The sequence below is a fragment of the Danio rerio genome, chromosome 15, assembly GCF_052040795.2.
Source record: "Danio rerio strain M-AB ecotype USA chromosome 15, GRCz13ab, whole genome shotgun sequence".
Classification (NCBI taxonomy): Eukaryota; Metazoa; Chordata; class Actinopteri; order Cypriniformes; family Danionidae; genus Danio; species Danio rerio.
In genome coordinates this window covers 9,305,698-9,320,113 of record NC_141035.1, presented here as the reverse complement: position 1 = coordinate 9,320,113, position 14,416 = coordinate 9,305,698, and the positions used below count along the sequence as shown (strand labels likewise).

Sequence of the window (14,416 nt, the reverse complement as noted above, 5' to 3'; positions counted from 1 at the left end):
ATTTTATCATTCGTTGTGAGATTAGGAGACAAAAATGGTTAAAAAAAATTGTTGTGGCTTAGCTTGACGTTTACACTTAACAACTGATGTGGTTTAAAAAAAAAAATATCTGTAGGATGCCACGGTGGCTCGGTGGTTAGCACTGTTGCCTCTCAGCAAGAAAGTCACTGGTATGTGTCCCAGCTGGGTCAGTTGGATGTTTTCCCTGTGTTGATGTGGGCTTCCTTAGGGTGCTCTGGTTTCCCCCCCAGTCCAAACACATAGGTGTATACGGTAAAAATGAATAAATAATTGGCCATGTACGGGTGTGTTTGTGTGTGTGAATGAGTGTTTCTCAATACTGGGTTGCGAGATGAAGGGCATCCGCTGCATAAAACATATGCTAAAATAGTTGGCGGTTCATTCCACTGTGGCGACCCCTGATAAATAAGGGACTAAGCTGAAGAAAAATTAATGTAGGGATAATATATCACAATATATCGCTTCATCATCGATATCATAATGTAATCATTCTGCAATGTTGAGTGTGGTTAGTTGATCATTTTGTGTGTGTGTGTGTGTGTGTTTAGGCCTGTGATTTCGAGGATTTTAAAAGCATTCATGCAAAAGAAATTGTACCATATGTATCTTATAATAATAAATGATTCTTGAATTGTTTATACAGCAAGGCTATGTAGCATTATTTTATATTTAATTTCCTGAATATAGCTAGACTCCCTGGAAAACAATCAAATGCTGTTTATTTTTAAGTATTTTTTTTCTTTATTGTATTTATTCATGCTTGTAGATTGTTTATTATATTTTATGCAAACAAAATCATGCCAATCACTGTAAAATTAGAAAATCGAGTCATCTAGTGAAATTGTATTAATATTGCAAAATTATTATAAAAAATATAATGAAAAAAATTTGAATTTGTCTTTTTCAGAGTTTGTTCCTCAAAATTGTTCATTCTGATGTTTTTCTTAAAATTGTGAATACATATTTAAGTGTTTTTGAGTTGACATCTTGCTCATTTTTTTAAGAATTGCAAAACAAAAATAGATCAGGAAATAGTCAGAAAACTCTGGATAAAGCTTACAATCATGCTCATAATAACATCAGAACTGTGCAAAAATCAAGGCAAAATTATGCAAAATAGAAATGTGAGAAATCGTATATAAAAATTGAGGGAAAAAAAGGCAGCACTAAAAGATGTTAATTGATATTAGAATGACAAGAAATACACACAGAATTGCTAGAGGAAACCAAATTTGACACATTTTCATCCTCCTATTGATTAAAAAAGTGAATGAGAAATTCCCTAAAATATCACAGTAACAGCTTTAACAATCTATTTTGGTGTATCCTAAATTCATCCTAAATTCATTTTAATAAGGCTTAGTCCCTTATTTATCAGGGGTCACCACAGTGGAATGAACCGCTAAACATTCCAGCATATGTTTAATGCGGTGGATGCCCTTCCAGCTGCAACCCCGTACTGGAAAACACCCAAAAAACTCACATTCACACACACTTATACACTACGGCCAATTTAGTTAATCCAATTCACCTGTACCACATGTCTTTGGACTGTGGGGGAAACCGGAGCAACCGGAGAAAACCCACGCTAACAAAGGGAGAACATGCAAACTCCACACAGAAACTGGCCCAGCTAGGACTCAAAGCAGTGACCTTCTTGCTGTGAGTCGACAGTGCTAACCTTTAAGCCACTGTGGCACCCATATCCTAAACATTTTGTGCAAATTAAAGATGAACAAAAAATGACACACCTCAATGCCTTCCAGAGTTTCCCGCCAGAGGAAGTGACATCACTTGCAGCAAGTCACATGCTTTCTCTATCATTATGCCTTTTTATAACTGATGTAACCACGTTGACCAGAGCAAACACTTGTTTTTCAGAACTGAAATTACAAATAATACAGAAAAAAACATTATGCAAAAGTTTATTTAGAGTAAATACACAAAAAAAATGACAATTAGACTTCATTATTACATAATAATAATAAGACAGTCTTTACGTGACTAAAATCGACATACAAACATTATTTTTTTTAGAGATCACTTGATATAACTTGTATTCTTCAAAGGAGTTCAAGTTTGTTTACATCACATTCTCTTTCCTTCCATTAAAAAGCATCATGTTCAGACACCATATCAAAAGTTTCTCTTCTATACCTGTGCGGTAATTCAGACAGGTAAAGAGTTTTCAGAAGATGTGTGTGTGTGCGTTAACTGACTCTGACGTGTGTGTTCTGGTGTGGTTTCAGGATGAGCTGCTCTAATCTCAGCGCCTGTTGTTCTCGGAGAGCCTTTCTGACGGTGGAAGAAGCAAAAGGAAGATCCAACCTCAGATTAAAGCAGGCCACACACACTAAAGACAACGGTTGACGAAAGACACTTTATTAACGTCTAAACAAAACCACACTCCACGTTTAACACTGACTGCTTATGCAGTCGACCTGAATGGATTCTGCTATAGATCAAACTGCCCCTATATATGTATCTGTGTGTGTGGTCAGTTGTAAAAGACTGGGTTTTTATCTAACGATTCAAACTTTGTTTCTCAAAATTGTGAGCTTACAGATCAGTTCTGACTTTTTCTTTTTTCTTATAAAGGTTCGTACACACTGGGAAGCTTTCGCTCATGTTTATCGTCAACGTTTGTCTGGATTCAAAGCCAGGTGATTTTCATTGCTGTTAAGCAGAGTGAACAGGTATAATCACCCCCTGACATTAGATGACAGTGAAATCTGTGTCGTTATATTGGCGTAGACAAACTTGTGACTCTCTTTTTGTTCCAACACAATGCAAAAAGCAGCTCCACATTCATCTTGCCTCAGTGCATCATCGTCTACATTGAATGAAAGTGAAGCTGGAATCGTTTCCATTTTGTGCTTGAGCACCTCCAAGTGGTGTTCCAAGTGGCATGTAAACAAAGGTGCCAATTGTTTTGGATGTGGCCGTCAAAACAAACAAACAAACAAACAAACAAACAAACAAAAGGTGTTTTTATTAAAAATGACGATTTTATGCCTGGCCTTTTGCACATTGGTACACACGTTCACATTTGCTCCCTTTGTTTAGTCATGCAGTGTTAAACCAAAAATGCATCGCAATTTGAACGGACCTTAATGATAAATGATTTAATTTACTTAGAATTATTAGCCTCCCCTTTGACATTTTTTTTATTTTATTTTTTATATTTCCCAAATGATGTTTAACAGAGCAAGAAAAAATTCACAGTATGCCTGATAATATTTTCTCTTCTGGGGAAAGTCTTATTTGTTTTATTTCGGCTAAAATAAGAGCATATTTAAAAATTTTTATAAACCATTTTTAGGTAAAAATTATTAGCCCCTTATTTAAAGCTATATTTTTTCGATAGTCTACAGAACAAACCATCATTATACATCAACTTGCCTAATTACCCTAACCTGGGGTGCGTTTCCCAAAACCATCGTTAGCCAACTAAGGTCGCAAGTTCCGTTATTACATGCATAGTTTATTGATTTACCGTTTCCCAAATCCATCGCTCCAACGAACATTCGCAAAGTGCGTCGCAAACTTGAGCACTCGCAACTACACCTCTGGAGCTGTAGTTAGAAACATAGTTACTGAATGTGTTCTATTCCCACTTATCCCCCCTATACCCTATTCATTTTGAACATTCAAACATTCAAAGTTGGAATTATAAAATAAAAAAGCATTAAGGTCATCTCTCTTAGGTGTAATTTGCTTCCAAACTATTTAAGGGGGTTAATATTTCAGGGGGCCTAATAATTCGGACTTAAACTGTATATGCAAATTTAAAAGACAGAAAACAATTCTAACAATAGTCAGAATAGTTAGGTGTAAACTTAAATTTGAAGAATAAACATTAGAATTGCTCAAAATAAAGTCTGAATTGTGCTAAATAGTTGGATTGGGATGAAAACCTAAACAATTTCAGTTGTTAGAAATAAAAGTTGCAATTCTGAGAAAAAAAAAAAAAAAGAAGAAACGAAATGTGCAGATTTAAGAAATCAAGTTGTGTGCACGTTCACCAGCATGTTGAATTGTAGATATTGTATTATAGGAAATAGAAGGACAATATTTTTATAATGTAGATACTCATCCTGTGCCTTCAGTCTCGCTGTATGGTCTTTTCTTATGGAAATCGACTCATCAAATGTTTTCAATAAAGTTTTACAAACCTTACTGGAGTCAAAAGTGCATTTTATTACACCATTAAGAGACAAATTATGCACGCTTTACAATCCAAAACACAGTTTTCCCCCTATATACAGTACAAACAATGAGTTTAATATCATTCAACAACATTAATTAACTTACACTACATATGAATAGGTGAATATATTACAAAAAAGGTCATACTTCAACCCAAAATCAGATGAAAAATTATATAATATTAAATAAAATATCATCTGATTCATTTATTAATAATATTCATATTGATAGCTAACATTTCTCTTTTAAATTAAATAAAACATTTCCCTGTTTAATATATTTTATATAGCAGTATATTTCAGGTAATACAATACAAACAGTAAGTATTATCTTGAATATTTAAATATTCTGCACTAGGATTTTTGGTACTTTTTAATGTCAAGATAATATTCAATCTTTTCTTCAAGGATGTAAAAAAAAAACATGACCTGGGCAAGTTCTTAACAGTTTTTGCCATTCAAATTTGTCAACACAAAGAGTATTGATAGTTCAATCAGTTGTAAAGCATTAACTTAAGTTATGTTAACTGACATATGATATTATAGAGTGCTCAAGCTAACCTGAAACATCTTCTGTCAGGCTTCTGAGTCCATGATGAAGGTTTCAAAGTCGGGGTCCAGATCAGATACGAGGGCCTTCACAAAGTCCTCCATGGAGGGTCGTTTCTGCAACATGCCTGAACATGAAAGGAGAGGAGCAAATTCCAGTCACACACACATAATTTTTTGAGATAATTGCTTGTTTAGGTAAATGTTTACCGTACACTTTGCACTGAATAATCTTATCTCCAAAGAAGCTGTGTAAATGTGTACTGGTCGAGAAACGGTTAATATGTTAAGGACAGAGGTTTTAGATTTCATGAGCAACTGTACATTTGAATATGACCTTCCACAAATCTGCTTAAAGAGTGTGTACAAAGTGTGATGTTTTCAGCCCGGTTATGCTTAATAAGTCAACAGCATGTGTGCTCATATAAACCTGCTATTATACTAATATACCTAATATATTTTCTTTGTAAATGGCACAAAATATACGATTTTTTCGATAAAATAGCCAAAAAAAAACCATTGGGACAGTGTTATATATTTTGCTGACGTAAGCACTAAAGCTAGATTCCCTCACATTTAAACGAGCACACTTTTTTGGGACACATTCTCAGCCAAACCTTGTGTAGTTCATGCAATTTTCCAGGAGAAGCTCCTATAACATTTCTTTTCGCAACTAAGAGCCAGACTAGTTACGACGAAAGTACAATTTAAAAAAAAAAGAAATACTATGTTAGATCTAAATACACTTTTTAAACTTGACCCATGCTGTTTAACAGCATAAATAACAATGTTGCACTTGCTTTCGCAAGTTATTGGTTTGCAAATAGTTATTTTTATGAGCTGACTGCAGAGAGTTGCTCAGCATATTAGCGTGCATGTAAACGTGCTCCGAGATCACAGAGCAAGCGATACTGGTGTGTGTCGTCCTGCTGAACTGTGCGCACTCGATTTACAATTCCTCTCTGCTGGAGCTTTGAAGTCTGTTCATTTCCCCTTGTAGAGCTGCCAATGTAAATAAGCCCTCCTCCCTTCCCCCTCGTTCACTGCATGAGTCACCTCTAAAACACACACACATACATACACACATGCGCGCACACACAGAGGAGGCCAAGTTCACTCACAGCAAGAGGCTGCATTTAAACCTCCCCATAACTTTGGATGTGCAGATTTCCCAATGGATAAACTGCAAATGAAAAACTTAAAATGTATAACTTAGTGTAATTACTAGTGTTGTGCTAGTTACTAAAAAAATAGTAACTAGTTATAGATTACAGGCGTGTCCAAACTCGGTCCTGGAGAGCTAGTGTCTTGCAAACTTTAGTTCCAACCCCAATCAGACACACCTGGGCTAGCTAATCAAGCTCTTACTCGGCTTTCTAGAAACCAACTTGCTCAACTTACCTGCAAGGATGAGCTAAAATCTGCAGGACACCAGCCCTCCAGGACCGAGTAGAGACACCCCTGACTTACAAAAAGTAATGTGTTAGGGTGCTTTCACACCTACACTTTTGTTTCGGAGCCTGTCTCGTTTGCCCAGTTAGCGCGGTTCGTTTGGCATATGTGAACAGGGCAATCGCGCTCTGTTCCGCGCCAAAGTAATCACTCCGAGATCGATTGAATGAGGTGGTCTCGGCTCGATTTAAATGAACCCTGGAGCGGTTCGATTGCAGTGAGAAAGCGATCCGATCCGAGCGCGGTTATATCACAGTGTTTTATGGATATGTAATAGGCATAAGGCTATATGAAGAGAGAATTATGAGTATGGCGGGAAGTTTCGCAAGTCTCCGGATGCCCGCAAACGAGTGATGATCTCCCGGTAATCTCTCTTCTCCCTTCCGGTCGTCAAATAGGCATCGTCGCGCATCCTTCTCACCCCTCCCCACCGCATCTCTCCTCAGACACGTCGCGCGTGCGCACCCTGTCAATCATCACCAAACCACCACCTCTCCTGACAGCTTAGTGGGACGCTGCAAAATAAACCCTGACACTCTGACCAATGTAAGGAGAGTTTACTCGCACGTGACTTGTTTTGGCTCTTTTGGTCCGATTAGAATTTTTGCAGTGTGAAAGCGAACCGCTCCAAGAGCAAAGAGCAACAATGTAACATTTGTAAGTTAGTTTTCCAAATAACATTTTTAATGCACCCATTAATACCCCCTAACTCCCATTAATAATGTCATTTTAGTGCTGCAAGGAGAATACACTGTTGATCAACTTCATTCATTCATTCATTTTCTTGTCTGCTTAGTCCCTTTATGAATCTGGGGTCACCACAGCGGAATGAACCGCCAACTTATCCTGCATATGTTTTATGCAGCGGATGCTCTTCCAGCCACAACCCATCACTAGGAAACACACACTCATTCACACACTCATACACTACGGTCAGTTACGGTCATACTCAATTCACCTATAACACGTCTTTGAACTTGTGGGGGAAACCGGAGCACCTGAGGAAACCCATGCGAACACAAACGCCACACAGAAATCGCAACTGATCCAGTCGAGGCTCGAACCAGCGATCTTTTTGCTGTGAGGCGAACGTGCTACCCACTGCGCCGCCCTGTTGATCAACTTCACAGTTTTAATTAGTTTGCATTGTCACAACTAAAATACAAGACAGACTTAAACAAAAATGCTGAAGTTGCTTCAGCATCATAAAATGTTTTATTTAACCCTTAAACATGTTCCTTCACAGCTTGAGTTTGAATAATAGCCACAATATACAAACACAAAACCTTTATGAAATAAATAAATGAAAGTAATCATTCAGAATCAATTTGGTGAAACTCATCACTAAAACACTGCTATTATAGACAACCATAAAGTTTATGCCTTTTAAACAAGACACAAACATAACAGCTGCGCAACAATGAAATCGATGAACAATTTTTAAACTAACCACAAATCAAACATAGTATGTCAGAAACGTATGGAAAGAAAGCTGTGTATATTCAAAGAGCAAAATCTGCTGTTGTATAATGCTGCATTTACAGCAGACGCAGATAAAGGTTCAAGAGCGAGTGATTTACATGTTAATGCAAAGATGCGAATAGACATTCTGTGGTGCGATATGCGAATGATGCGGCGCAAATAACATGACTTGTGTGAATGAAGTGACGCGAGTTGAGCGTTTTGCGCAAAAACTGCTTAAATCTCCTAAAAAACTGCATAAACTATTGTGATCCCAGCATTAAATGTTGCATTCTCTTTCAGAAACCATTGCAATCCTCTAAAAAAACCTCAGCCATCAGCTCACAAAATATTTGACTAAAAGTCTGAAAAAAAATCTGAAAAAAAGATGTTTTGTATTCCCAAGAAACTTTGTTCTCTGCCAAAACTATGGATTCTTTCAGAAAAGTATTGCAATGGAGGTTTTTGCCTTCTCATAAAACATGTCTTTTTTTACGTGAAACATGCAATGAAAAACTTTGCATTAACACAAAAACTTTTTTTCTGTCTCGAAATGTTGCATCCTTTGACAAAAAAGAAATCCTGCAATAAACTTTGCATTAAAGACAAACACAAATTTTATGCATTTTAAACAAAACACAAATGTAACAGCTGCTTAAAATGAAAAATCTATGAGCAACTTTCAAATGAAAAACAAATTAAATGTAGTATGTCAGCAACTTATAGAAAGTAAGCAAAATGTAGTGTTGCATAATGTAGCGTTCACACTAGGGTTGGGCATCTAAGCTATAATGCCGATCCGATACGCATCTCGATACAAAGAATACGATCCGATATATTAGCGATACATTTGTGACATATTGCGATGCAACACGATACGATTCACACCCATATCACGATACGATGCGATATTTCAGCACTAACTAATTAGATCAAGTTTATGAGATGATGTGAAAGAGGATGCTGTGCCATTGAATGAGTTTGATTATTTATTAACCAAGCAAAACCAAGACTTTTTTTACAAACTGGCTCTTCTCTCAGAGCCAGAGTGTCAGTTTACAGTAGAGGGCCATTTTAGAACATATAGCACATATTATTTAAGTATTTTCAAGATAAACAGAATGTATAAGTGCAATATATATTAAAAAAATATGTATATATTTGCACTCTTTCAACATAAATAAAATTAGCATTGCACAACAAGAATTGTGATTTAACTTTTCAACTATGAAAACAAGTTTTACAAAGATATATTTTGCCACTGATTATTCAAAACTTAAGGTGGTGAACTAGCAGTGTTATGCTGCTTTGAAACATCAGTCACTGTAAACAACAGGCTAATAAAAATATAACAAACCAGCAATCTTCTTGCTGTGAGGTGGTCAAACTACCCACTGTGCCACTGTGACACCCAATTATTTTTATCATTATTATTATTAATATTATTATTATTATAATTAAATAAAAATTAACAGGAGGAGGTGTTTAAAACCTTCGTTCTCCGTGACACTAGGCTGAATATCTTTGCAGATGAACAATGCAATAGCATTCGTTATTGGCGTAGAGCGAGCAGAACTGTTGCGCATGGAAAAAAAAACTTGCAATGCTTTTCTCACCACTTTTGGAGCTGGTTGAAGAAGTGCGAAAGCCGGGGATGCAGAAACACTGGAAGATGCTTTCACAACAACACCGTGGCGCCGCTTCAAGTGAGATATCAGATTAGTCATACTGCCCGCGTATTTTACAGATGCGCGGCACATTTTGCAAATTGCATCTGTCCTGTCATGTCGTCCATCCTTAAATCCATAATGTTGCTTGCCATACTTTAGATTTAAAACTCAGTGGGGAATAACATGTTTGTTTTGCTTCTCGCGCTTTCTGAGGGCGCTTCACTAGCTTCATCCGCACACCTGATACACTGAGTTGTAGTGTGTGCACATCCGCAAATCCGTTGCTAAGGCTTACTTTATGTAGGTCGATTAAATTATGCGCCAAAAACAGGTTGACAACACTTGTTAATAAATAAAAAATACATTCTATATTAAAAATATAAGCTGTATCTCGGAAAAATCGATGCATCTCGCAAAAACCGATGCATCTCGATTTGCTTCCAAAATTTCATTCATCCTCTGCTGCTCAACCGATGCACTCGCATCGTGAACGCGCATAACCGCGTATCGATACATATCGGTTAATCTTCCCATCCCTAGTTCACACCAGATGTGAAAAGCGTCAAGCGCGAGTCATTTACATGTTAGGTCAATGCAAAGATGCAGTAGACATCCTGCAGCATGATTTGCGCAAATGAGGTGACGCAAATTGCTTGAGTTGAAAATCTGAACTTCAGCAGATATTCACGATTCTTTCAGAAAAGTATTGAGATTGAATAAGAGTTTTTGCCTTATCTTATAAAATATTTGTGTCTATTTTTTTCACCTTTAAAACATTTGTGTTCTCTTGCAAAAGTATTTTTGTTTCATCTGAAACATTGTGATCTCTTGTAAAACTACTGGAACTCCCTGAAAAACTTTGAAAACGGTGCATCCTTTCACAAAAAAAGAAATCCTGCAATAAACTTTGCATTATCTTGCAAAACCATTACAAACCTCTAAAAACTCTGCATTAGCTCACAAAATATTTGCCTAAAATCAGACCAGCAAATCTCTTGTAGTGCAAAAAAACAAACATTTTTTTCTAACTCGAAACATTGCATCCCTTCACAAAAAAGAAATCCAGCAATAAACTTTGCATTCTTGGATTCTTTCAGAAAGTATTCCAATCACATTGTTTTTGCCTTATAAAACATTTGTGATCTATCGCAAAAGTATTGTATTTGCTGAGAAAGTGTGCTTTATTTGGCAAATCATTTTGCATGCAAAATTATACTGCATCACTAAAAGAGAAACCCATCTGTGCTTTCTTGCATTGCCTTACCATAAAAAAACTAGAGTTCTTTCCCAAAATGTTGCACAAAAAATAAAATGATTGCTAAACAACTGCATTGTAGCATAGCAACTGCAACCCCCCAGAATCATTGCACTTTTTTACACAATCATATGCATTTTCTTCCAGATCTTGTGTTTCTCCAAGAAACTTTACATTTATTTGCAAATGCATTTGCGTTCTCTTGTGAAACTGTTGCATTGGGATCTGGACTGGATATTCAAACATAAGCTGCTAAAGCACAGCTTGTTTTCTGAACTACCTGACATGTTTTGGGCATGAAAGATAATGAGAGGAAGAAAAACAGAAATCCTACAGCTTCTATAATCATCTGTCTGACTTCAGCTTTTGGCATTATGTCAGTAAGTAGTACCACCTTAAACTATACACCCTATTGTACTTTTCTTTCTTTTTAAGCTGAATGCTATAGCTAGAGATGCTGTTTAGAAAGCTGAAAAAATATGTTCCTTTAATCACTAGTAGATGAGTTGAGGACGAGACGTCTCCACCTTCAATAGCACTTTCTATAATGACAGTGATTTCCTGAGCTCAGTCTTGAGGGGATACAGACTGCAACCCAATCCGAACTCAAGGTTTTACAAGTACAAATATACAAACGCAGACCATATCCAGTGAGAATAAAGATATCAGATAAATGTGAAGGAATGAGTAAAGGAGGATTATAGTATGTGTGTCCTTTGAGTCCTGGACTGAGCTGGTCAAAATAATTTACAGCAATTAAGCTGTGTCACTGTTTGTGTAGCAGGGCAGTCTATTAACTTACAAAACATAAGTGACAAATATAAATGCCACAAATCAAGTCCGTCCGTCCATCCATCCATCCATCCATCCATCCATCCATCCATCCATCCATCCATCCATCCATCCATCCATCCATCCATCCATCCATCCATCCATCCATCCATCCATCCATCCATCCATCCATCCATCCATCCATCCATCTATCTATCTATCTATCTATCTATCTATCTATCTATCTATCTATCAATCAATCAATCAATCAATCAATCAATCAATCGCTCAATCAATCAATCGCTCAATCAATCAATCTATCTATCTATCTATCTATCTATCTATCTATCTATCTATCTATCTATCTATCTATCTATCTATCTATCTATCTATCTATCTATCTATCTATCTATCTATCTATCTATCTATCTATCTATCTTTCTACCCTTACTAAACCTGTAATAACTACTAAGTGTGACAAAAACAAAAAATACTAATAGGCCCAACGTGAATATCCCCTAGACCATTACACCGCCACCACCAGCCTGAACTGTTAATACAAGGCAGTATGGGTCAGAATGCTTCCATGTTGTTGACTATAAATTCTGACCCTACTATCTGAATGTCACAGAATTCAAGACTCATCAGACCAGGCAACGTTTTTCCAATAATGTATTGTCCAATTTTGTTGAGCATATGCGAATTGTAGCCTTAGTTTCCTGTTTTAGCTGACAGGAGTGGCACCTGGTGTTCTTTTCTATTGCTGTAGCCCATCTGCCTCAAGGTTTGACGTGTTGTGTGTTCAGAGATGCTCTTTTGCATACCTCGGTTGTAACGAGTGGTTATTTGAGTTACTGTTGCCTTTCTATTTGCTCGAACCAGTCTGACCAGTCTCCACAGAACTGCCGCTCACTGGATATTTTGGACAGTTGGACAGCCTTACCTTAAAATGTGGCCAGTGAGAGAATCATGTACTGTCATCATGGCTATTATTTTTTAAAATGTGTTGAAAAATGTTCTCTTCGTCGAACAACACTTGGAAATTACTTTTAAAAGAATTCCTATTTCAGAGAGTGGCCAATGAGTTCAACTGTATATGTTGCAATGTTTACAATTTAATGTATTTTTAACTAAATTAATGCCATTCTCTTGTGTTTAAGCATAATTTTTAAACAAGAAAAAAGAGAACAAAAATCTCACCAACTTGTAAACATTTTGACTGACACTATATTGAAAATATGAAATATCCCATACTTTTACTTTTAATAATTAATAAGATATAAATTAAACAACAAAAGTCTATACACAGGCCCTCATCTTAAAATAAACCACTGATGTTAAATTTTACCATCAAAGAATAGTTTTTCTTTTTTATGTGGGAACCTGATTAAACGGTTGACAGGTTCAAACATTAACAGGCACTGATAGAATAACGTCACCCTATTTATCAATGCAGGTGCACCGTGTGTTTTATTCCAAATCAAAGGGACTTTCTAGTTGAAGATGTCCTGAACAGTCCAGCTGTGTGTGCTTTTGAAATGGAGGTCAACCACAGAACGAATGTCCGACATGCCTCTTCAAACATCTTCATTTATGGTTAAAGAACAAGAAGACAAGAAGGAGTGGATGAAGACTGAGACTACAGGATGATGAAAATGAGAACACATCAAAGAGAAACAGGCTCATCTCTCCTCAAATAATCCATCTATAAAGCTTGTTATTTGGCTCCTGCGTTGTGCACCACACCTCCAGCTTCTGCAGGTACAGCATGTGGGCACAAAGACGTGGTGGAACATGACTTGGGTATAGCTCTGGTTTGGGTTTCATGTGAAAGGGTTATCGACCGGTCAAATGAGGACTTGACACAAAAAGCTATAAAGGCTTGACTGTGCAGATGGATCCTTTGTGTTAATGTATGTTTGCCACTTTAAAGGTTGCTAATGCTGTATTGTAGGTAAAAAAAAATCTGCATTAAAAATCTGCATTATTAGTTCTGCTTTACAATCTCACAAACAGTTTAATAATCTAGCTTTCCTAAAGCACTATTTTTCAAGTCTAGGAGTCTATTCTGCTCTTACTGGTCAGATAGCTTTACTCAGACCATACAGGTTCTTCTCTGCTCTTCTAGTTAGTCATACGTCTCTATTCTTCTGATTGTACAGATGACTCTAGTCTGTTCTTCTGATTGTACAGATGGCTCTATGTCAGGCGTGCTCAACCCTGTTTCTGGAGATCTACCTTCCTGCAGAGTTTAGCTCCAACCCTGAACAAACACACCTGAACCAATTCATTAGGACCTGAACAACACTTGATATTAACAGGCAACTGAAATCTAAAAGAAGGCAGAGCTCCAGGTTGGTCAACCCTGCTCTAATCAGCTCTACTCTGTTTTTCTGATTTATCAGATTACTCTTCTCTGGCCAATGAATTATATTCCGCTCCTTCAGATTGGTCAAATGGCTTTACTCTGCTCTTCTGATTGGCCAGCTGGCTATACTCCACTCTTTGGATTGGTCAGATGGCTTTACTGTGCTCTTCTGATTGATCAGATGGCTCTTTTCCGACCATCAATTTTACTCTGCTTTTCTGATTGGTCAGATGGCTCTACTCTGTTTTCTGATTGTACAGATCACTTCACGCCAACCAACTGGCTCTATTCTGCTCTTTTGTTTGGTGAAATAGCTCTACACTGCTCTGCTCTTCTGGTTAATCAGATGGCTCGTTTCCAAAAAATCTAGTCTACTGCACTCTTCTGATTGATCAGATGGTTCTACTCTGCCCTTCTGATTAATCATTAACTATTTTGACCAATCGATTCTACTCCACTATTCGGATAGTAAGATGGTTCTATTATGCTCTTCTGATTGGTCAGATGGCTCTGCTCTGCTCTTCTAATTGATCAGATAGCTCTTTTACAACCATCAATATTACTCTGCTCTTTTTTTTATTGGTCAGATAGCTCTACTCCGCTCTTCTGATTTGTCAGATGGCTCTACTCTGCTCTTCTGATTTGTCCGATGGCTGTACTC

General features: G+C 37.0%; 2 protein-coding genes and 1 long non-coding RNA gene across 11 annotated transcripts in view; 1 reads left to right on the top strand and 2 right to left on the bottom strand.

The window, feature by feature from the left end:
• The window catches only part of tnfrsf19 (tumor necrosis factor receptor superfamily, member 19), a 76,015-nt gene extending 71,815 nt beyond the window's left edge, over positions 1-4,200 (top strand). For 5 of the 6 annotated variants that reach the window (XM_087283075.1, XM_087283074.1, XM_087283077.1 and 2 more), the window contains 1 exon segment: positions 2,271-4,200. In XM_087283075.1, coding sequence (XP_087139201.1) covers positions 2,271-2,275 — 5 coding nt within the window. In that variant the 3' untranslated portion in view covers positions 2,276-4,200. 6 annotated transcript variants of the gene reach the window in all.
• The window catches only part of mipepa (mitochondrial intermediate peptidase a), a 56,504-nt gene that overhangs the window by 1,125 nt on the left and 40,963 nt on the right, over positions 1-14,416 (bottom strand). Inside the window, exons 19-20 of one of the 3 annotated variants that reach the window (XR_015509034.1) lie at positions 4,791-4,906; positions 1,773-1,904 (exon numbers count right to left, since the gene is read on the bottom strand). Coding sequence is in view for 2 of the 3 variants with exons in the window: in XM_087283706.1 (XP_087139832.1) it covers positions 4,806-4,906 (101 nt within the window). In the remaining variant the exon portion in view is untranslated. Of the gene's footprint in view, positions 1-752; positions 1,905-1,930; positions 2,317-4,790; positions 4,907-14,416 lie in introns of those variants that run through there. The other 2 variants (XM_087283706.1, XM_087283705.1) reach the window with 2 other exon arrangements.
• LOC147833587 (uncharacterized) lies at positions 4,975-12,955 on the bottom strand. 2 transcript variants are annotated; one of them, XR_015509044.1, is made up of 3 exons: positions 9,907-12,955; positions 6,876-8,458; positions 4,975-6,243 (listed from the first exon to the last, which is right to left on the bottom strand). It is a non-coding gene; the product is annotated as an uncharacterized LOC147833587 (long non-coding RNA). The 2 variants fall into 2 exon arrangements; XR_015509043.1 differs by having other exon boundaries at positions 6,196-6,269.